This window comes from Delphinapterus leucas, chromosome 2, assembly GCF_059928025.1.
Source record: "Delphinapterus leucas isolate spDelLeu-1000000601 "Yukka" chromosome 2, BTC_Dleu_Yukka2, whole genome shotgun sequence".
Taxonomy (NCBI): Eukaryota; Metazoa; Chordata; class Mammalia; order Artiodactyla; family Monodontidae; genus Delphinapterus; species Delphinapterus leucas.
In genome coordinates this window covers 105,992,156-106,000,714 of record NC_143130.1, presented here as the reverse complement: position 1 = coordinate 106,000,714, position 8,559 = coordinate 105,992,156, and the positions used below count along the sequence as shown (strand labels likewise).

Here is an 8,559-nt window from a genome sequence, read left to right as displayed (position 1 = left end):
ATACACTACCAAACGTAAAATAGATAGCTAGTGGGAAGCAGCCGCATAGCACAGGGAGATCAGCTTGGTGGTTTGTGACCACCTAGAGGGGTGGGATAGGGAGGGTGGGAGGGAGGGAGATGCAAGAGGGAAGAGTTATGGGAACATATGTATATGTATAACTGATTCACTTTGTTATAAAGCAGAAACTAACACACCATTGTAAAGCAATTATACTCCAATAAAGATGTTAAAAAAAAAAAAGCATTTATTCTCCAATTCACAGAAATAGTTTTTTAGACTCAGGGATAAGATAAAATGTGTTCATTAAATAAATAGAAGAGTAAAGAGTAAAATGAAGATATCTTGACTCTTGGTTCTGTGGTTGACTTACTTTAAAGAGGAGACAAGGATCATTATTTATCATATAGAAATTTGTTCAGCAACTTTGTAATAGACAGCTGAATTCCTCAGGTCACAATCATCTTCTCTGCAATAGAGTAACTAGTATTGCCATAATAGAAATAAACAAATAAGGCCTTAGGAATTTACTTCTGCATAAAAGGTACTAATGAGTATGAAAATCTATACATATAAAAGTCCAGAATGTAGAGGGATAATTAGATCATTTTTCTCAGTTTTTCAGGTGTGTGTAGTAGTGATATCTGGGCCTAATTTCATCACAAATACATAAAGCTCTGATTTTGACTTGGGCTATATATGAAAATTGGAGGGGATTGACAATATGCTACATTTGTTTGTCAATTTGCATGTAATGGTGTTTAGATATTTTCATGAGCATCCCGCAGTTTAATAAACTGCTTCTTTTTTTTTTTTACCGGTACACGGGCCTCTCACTGTTGTGGCCTCTCCCGTTGCGGAGCACAGGCTCCGGATTTAAACTGCTTCTTATTCTTTGTTCTTTTGAGTACTTTCTGTCATTTCAGTCATTTCTTACCTTTTAGCCAGAGTTAGTGAGTCACTCCCTCAGTGTTGTGTATGCGGATGTCCATATTATCTGGAACACAATTCCCTAAAGTACTCATAAGCATTATCTCTACAAGTTAACAGAAGTTGGTAGAATAATAACCCAAAGGCCTCAGTCAATTCTGATTCCTTTCAGATAATCAAAGAAAGATTATATATTTTTATTATTAAGCATATTCTATTTCATTCCATTATTTCCATTAAAATTGATATAACTATTTTATATGGCAGCTCTCTGACCATCTATAGGGTCCTCTAATCCTGCTCCCTTTGGTCACAATACATCATCATTCTCTTTACCTAAGGAATTTGACATGGAGTCTTCTTGATTTGGACTTGCCCATTTGACAATAAATTGTTATACTTCTCCCAAAGAGTGATATTAGTTAATTCAGGAAATTAACACTCTGAAATTATATAAATTCAAGTAACTTCTTAACTATTTTCACCTATTTCTTCATATAAATTTTAGAATATTATTGAAAATTTTACCCAAAAAAGTCCTGTGGAACTTTTATGCTGAGTAAATTAAATTTATAAATCAATTTAAGAAGGTCCATTATATTAACAATTTTTTATTCTTTTACAGTGACATGTATACATCTTTATCTCTTCACATTTTCTCAGCAGAGCTTTGTAGTTTTTTTCATAGAGGCACATACGCTTCCTTTATCGGGCAAAAAAAATCCCATATAAGCATATCTGTATTGATTTTTTATTGCTGCTATAACAACTTTACCACAAACTTAGAAGCTTAAACCAATATAAATTTATTCTCTTACAGCTCTGTCAGATGTTCAACACAAATTTCACTGAACTAAAATCAAGATGTCAATAGGGCTGCATTGCTTTCTCATTCTTCTTCCCAGGTTTATTGAGGACTAATTGACAAAAAATTAATATATTTAAAGTGTACAACATGATATAATAATTTGATATATGTATACATTGTAAAATGATTACCATAATCAAACTAATTAACACATCCAGCAAAAGTGGACCTGTGAAATTGAAACCCACATTGTTTAAGGGTCAACTGTATGTAAATTAATTGTATTTCTATACACTACCAATAAATAATTTAAAATTAAATTAACAATAACATCAACAAACATAAAGTACTTGGGGACAAATTTAATTTAATATGTGTGATTACAAATGAAGATGACTAACATTGCTGAGAAAAATTAAAGAAAACCTAAATAAATAAAGGGATATACCATGTTAATGGATTGAAAGGCTGCATATCATTAAGAGGTCTATTCTTTCCCAAACTGATCTATAGATTCAATGCAATCCTAATCTAAGTTCCAGCACTATTCTTTGTAGAACTATACAAGCTTTTTACAAAAATTTACATGGAAATACAAAGAATTTGAAATAGCAAAACAATTTTGAAAAAGAAGAAAGTTTGAGGGCTCACACTACATAACTTCAAGATTTACTATAAAGTAATCAAGACAACGTGCTATTGATTTAAATATAGACATATATGTCAATGCAACAGAATATAGAATCCAAAAATAAATTGACACAAAAGGTCAACTGATGGGCTTCCCTGGTGGCGCAGTGGTTAAGAGTCCGCCTGCCGATGCAGGGGACACGGGTTCGTGCCCCGGTCTGGGAAGATATCACAGGGAAGATACCACATGCCGTGGAGCGGCTGGGCCTGTGAGCCATGGCCACTGAGCCTGCGCGTCCGGATCCTGTGCTCCGCAACGGGAGAGGCCACAACAGTGAGAGGCCCGCGTACCACAAAAAAAAAAAAAAAAAAAAAAACCAAAATGAAGGTCAACTGACTTTCAACAAATGTGTCAAGGTAACTGAATGGGGAAAAAATAGTCTTTTCAAATGGTGCTGGATCAACTAAATAGATTGAAAAAATGAATCTCAACCTTTATCTTATACCATATAACAAAGTAAACTCAAAATGGATCACAGACCTAAAATTTAAAGCTGAAACTATAAAATTTCTAGAAAAAAATGGGAAAATCTTCAAGACTTTGGTGTAGGCAAAGATTTCTTAGGACACAAAAAGGATCAACTGTAAAAGTGAAAAATTGGACTTAAAGTTTAAATTTCTGCTCTTCAAAATATATCATTCAGAAAATAAAGCTGCAAGCCAGAGAGTAATAAAAATATTGGCAAGACATATATCCATCAAAGGTCTTATATCCAGAATATACCAAGAATTCTTACAACATAGTGACAAGAAGATAAAAAATAATGTATGAGCAAAATATTTGAATAGGAACATCACAAAACAAGATATATGAAAGGATAATAAGCAAATGAAAAGATTCTCAACAGTAATCATTAGGGAAATGAAGAATAAAACCACACACACACTCACCAGAATGCTTAAAATTAAAGGTTGACAATTCCCATTGTTGGATGTTAAACTCTTATACTTCTGATGAGAGTATAAAATCATACAATGACTTTGAAAAACTGTCTTGTAGTTTCTTACAAGTTAAACATACACTTACCATGTGATCCAATAATTCTACTCGTAGTTACCCAAGCGAAATGAAAATACATATCCAAAATAACCTGTAAATAAATGTTTATAGCTACTTTATTCATAATTATAAAAAAACTAGAAACACCCAAATGTCAATCAATACATGAATGAATAAACAAATTGTAGTATGCCCATACAATAAAATATTACTCAACAATAAGAAGGATTAAGGTACTGATACCCACAAAGACATGGGTTAATCTCAGAAACAGCATGCAGAGCAAAAGAAGTCAGGCATAAAAGAGTACATACTGTATGATTCAATTTATATGAAACTATAGGAAAGACAAATTTAGTTTACAGCGACAAAAAATCAGATGCTTGGGTTCTTGGGTGGGGATACAGTGATTTCTGGGAAGGTGCTGAAGAAACTTTTTGGGGTGATGGAAATGTTCTCTATCTTGATTAAAGAGGTAGTTAGATGGGTATACCTTTGTCAAATTTTATCAAACTGTACAATAAAATGAGTACATTTTGTGTAATTAATTTCTATATCAATAAAGTTTATTTTAAAATAAGTTCTAATACATCTCCATCTTGATTTTGTCAAAGTACTACAAAAAGTACAAAATAGATGTAGAAATAAATGAGAGAATCACTTTCAAAGTGACTAAATTTAATTCAATATAAATAGGATAAGGCTTAAACACCTTGAAAATATTTATATTTGAAAGCAGGATTAAGACCACTATAATGTATAAAACACAGGTGTGATGTACAGCTTCCCAGAGGCAATAACCTAAAGAACAATACAAATCAAAAGAGTAGGTTCTCTTACTTTACCTGTTCCTGAAACTGAGACCATGCCCTGAAGTCTATGTGTTTTTTTACTGGTGTAACTAGAAGTCTTCTTTAAACTTTTCCAGATCCTTTTCCTTTACATATTACAATATGATCTTTTCCTTTATTTAAGTAATAGTTAACAAGTCACTCTCTTTAGTGCAGAAGTCTGCCCTGCTTCATGCCATTTCACCTAACGATTTTGATTTCTTACTTTTACTCTCATTAAAGATATGACCATAATAATACCTATAATTCCAAACCCATAATATACATGATTTCATGAAAAAACTCGTCTCTGTCTGAGATGCTTCATAGCACTTTTTATTTCCTCATTCCTCAAGGTGTCAATGAAGGGATTCAGCAAAGGGGTGACCACTGTGTAGAAGACAGATACCAACTTGTCAGTGGAGAAGCTGGTGTCTGGCTGAGTATAAATGAAGATAACATGGTCCAAAGAAGAGGGAAACCACCATGAAGTGGGCTAAACAGGTGGACAGAGCTTTCCTGCGCCCTTCAGCTGACTGTTTTCTAAGAGAAAACAAGATGATGGTGTAGGAGGCGACCAAAGCCAGGAAACAGGAGAGGGAAATGGTTCCTCTATTGGACACAATCAGAATTCCTGTGAGACATGTATCTGTGCAGGCCAGCTTGATGACAGGAGGAACATTACAGAAGTAGCTATCAATAACATTGGGGCCACAGTAAGGTAGACGAATGGTCAAGAAGGTCTGCACCAGTGAGTGAACAGTACCCGCCAACCAGAGCACAAAGACAAGCTGTACACAGACCCTCATGTTCATCACATTGGGGTAGTGTAATGGAGCACAGATGGCTACGTAACGATCATAGGCCATAATGGTCAGCAGAAGGATCTCAGCACAGGCAAACAGATGTAGGAAGAAGAGCTGTGCAATGCAGGAAATGGTCTTTCTGTCAAAAAGCAAACCCTCCAGCATCTTAGGCACAGTGACAGATGAGTGGCAGATGTCAATAAAGGACAGATTGCTCAGGAAGAAATACATGGGTGTACTAAGACATGGAGTAAAGACTATGGTAACCATGATGAGAATGTTCCCCCAAAGGGTTAGCACATACATGGCTGAGAATGCCATGAAAAATAGTATTTCCAGCACCCAGTTATCAGTGAGTCCCAAGAAGACAAATTGAGTCACTCTTGTTTGGTTTAGAACATCCATCCAATGAGTTTCCAAAGGATCTTGGGGGGGAAAAACATGAACGCTAATTTAGCCTTAATATTATAGGACTGGAACTAATTGAAGTGACTCTGCATTTCTATCTGAGTTGCTTATTTATTATCAGGGTATATAGAGTATAAGATCAATTTAATAACAATTGCTATAATATACACAGTATGTATCAGGAGCCATTCCATGCCTTTTATATACACCATCTTATTTAACCATAACTGCACCATGGCATAAGCATTATTGTTCCTCTCTTGCAGATAAGTGGGCTCTACAAGAATAAATAAGTTGCCCAAACCCTTAGCCACTAGGTAGCTGGCTTTTTTCATTTCAGTCTAATCCACAGGTAACACCAAATTAATATTCCAAAATACAACTCCCAGCTAAGATCATTCACTATTTCATTCTTCCTATCAAATTAAAAGTACCTTCAAAGCCTGCAACAATCTGCTGCACATTTATTTTTCCAGTATGGCATCTTCTCTCCAGCCAAGCAAGTTACCATGCTCCAGCCATGCTACCTCCACCAACTTACATTCCAAAATCTTTGTCTGTATTTATGTTGTTCCCTCTGCTCAGAAAACACACCCTCCAATCAACTGTACTCTCCTCATCACTGACTATTAAAACACTTCATCCTGTAAGACTACCTCAAAGAGCAGTACCTTTAAGAAAACTTAACTGAGGCAATCAAATCCTATCTCTTCCCCTTCATACTTCTTTTTTATAAAAGAAAGTATAAAATAAGATATCTGGTTTTGCTCCCCCATTAAATTGAAATTTTCTTGAAAAGCAATAGCCACATATGACTTATCCCTTGCAGCACTTAACATGACATCTGGCACACAGTAGTTATGCGGAAGATATTTTTATTTGAACTGAACCTACCTTCTTAGGTAACCTGCAAAAGAATCCAATCCTTCTTCACAATGGAGCTAATAACTGACTTTAAAAACCTATTTTTTTAATTCTGTAATATGATTTGTCCCCTAGGAGATATTATTGTGTAAACACTAAAGTTATATTACCTGTAATTTTCTATACTGATTGGCTGGCCAAAAACTATAACAGAGTTTAGGAAACATTTACCACAAACCATAAAAAAGATTTATAGGGACTCCCCTGGTGGCGCAGCGGTTAAGAATCCGCCTGTCAATGCAGGGGACACAGGTTCGAGCCCTGGTCTGGGAAGATCCCACATGCCGTGGAGCAACTAAGCCCACAAGCCACAACTACTGAGCCCATGTGCCACAACTACTGAAGCCCACGCGCCTAGAGCCCGTGCTCCACAACAAAGACAAGCCACTGCAATGAGAAGCCTGCACACCACAATAAAGACCCAATGCAGCCAAAAAATAAATAAATTTTAAAATATATATATTTATATCTTGATCTAATTATTTTCACTTGTAGGAATTTCCTAAGCATCCAAACTATTGAAAAAGCTAAATGCAAGAAAACATTAATTAAAGCATTATTTAAAATAAGTCATGGAATATTTTTTTGAAACTTAAATGAATATAGCAAACCTGATATATAATGATATTTAAATAATATATAACTTGAATATAATGAACTGTATGCAGCCATTAGAAATGGTAATAACAAAGGATTACCAATATGAAAAAATATTGAAATATTATGAAGAATTAAAAGTGAGATAAAATTTGTTTATACAGTCTCAAAATTTTTAAATATACATAGTGCCATATAAATTATCAAAATACATATAGTAGACTAGAGAAAATGCTGCAATACATATGATTAAAAAGAGTAATATTCCTAGTGTTCAAAGATCTCTTAAAATTTGACAAGAAAAGACAAATGACAATTAAATATGGCCAAAAAAATATAAATAAGCAAGTCACAGAAAAAGAAATGCAAATAACAAATAAGTATGAATAAAAAGATGCTCAACTTCAGTAGTAGGTGAAAAAAAACAAATACCTTTCGTCTCTCTTCAGATTGGCAAAGGTGTAAGGAACTGAGCACTGTATAGACTGCTACTGGAAGTAGGTGTTATTAAGAGCTTTTTGCTAAATAATCAGGCAGTACCTATTAAAAATTTAAATGCCCATACCTGTAACCCAAGAATCCCTCTTCTAGGACTGTATTTCATAGAAATAAAGCAATCAGGAATTAAGGATATATCGATATGTTTATTGAAAAATGTTAGCAAAACAAGGTACTGGAAATAAACTGAATGTTTATCAAAAGAAAAATAGGTAAATAAATTTTAGTACAGCAACAGTATGGAATATTATATAGCCATTAATAAGAATGAGTTGGATCTATGTATAATGACTTAAACAGTGGTTCTCAATGTGGCTGCACTTCAGAACCACCTGGGGGCGGTTTCTAAATTTTGCTGCTCAGGCCTCACCCCAGAAGATTAATTCAGAATCTCTGGAGGTTGGACCCATCAGTACTTTTAAAGCTCCTTGGTGATTCCAGCATACAGCCAAGATGGCAAACTATTAACTTCAAAAAATGTCAACAATATATTAAGTGAAAAGAGCGTGCTATAAATATATTGTGAACCAGGAGAGAAGGGAAGGGAGGAAGGGAGGGAAGAAAGAAAGAAGGAATAAACAAAGGAGCAAAGGAAGGAAGGAATCAAAAGAGATTTTATATATACATACACACACATATATATGAATATGAACTTATTTACACATATTCAAACATATATATATTCATGAATTCTGTTTGTATGTATTTATCCCTAAAAAGAAAGATGATATGTGCTAAAGAATACACACATATTTTAACACTGGTTACCTGTGGAAGTATAGAATTGAAAGGAACACTAGTAGCATTTTATTAATTTTTATATTATACTCTGTAATTGTTCAAATTTGTATATAAGTATGGGTTACTTTGTTTAAAAAGAAAGTATTAAAAGCATGCATGGGGGGGAAAAAACAAAGGAAATGAAAATGCTGACTTCATGGGATTATGAGTACATTTTTCCTTCTCCACATCTAAGAGCTTATGATATAGTTTTATTTCTTTTTTTTTTAATTTTTAAAAAATATTTATTTATTATTATTTATTTGTTTGGCCTGGTCTTAATTGTGG

The 8,559-nt window shown here is 34.1% G+C and overlaps 2 protein-coding genes across 9 annotated transcripts in view; one reads left to right on the top strand and one right to left on the bottom strand.

The window, feature by feature from the left end:
• The window catches only part of LOC115803651 (sal-like protein 2), a 900,219-nt gene that overhangs the window by 849,481 nt on the left and 42,179 nt on the right, over nt 1-8,559 (top strand). The gene's annotated exons all lie outside the window — the stretch shown is intronic.
• OR4E2 (olfactory receptor family 4 subfamily E member 2) lies at nt 4,452-6,908 on the bottom strand. The gene is given in 2 exon segments (XM_022587672.3): nt 4,452-4,715; nt 4,717-6,908. Coding segments are annotated over 2 exon segments (918 nt in total). The 5' UTR covers nt 5,470-6,908; the 3' UTR covers nt 4,452-4,550.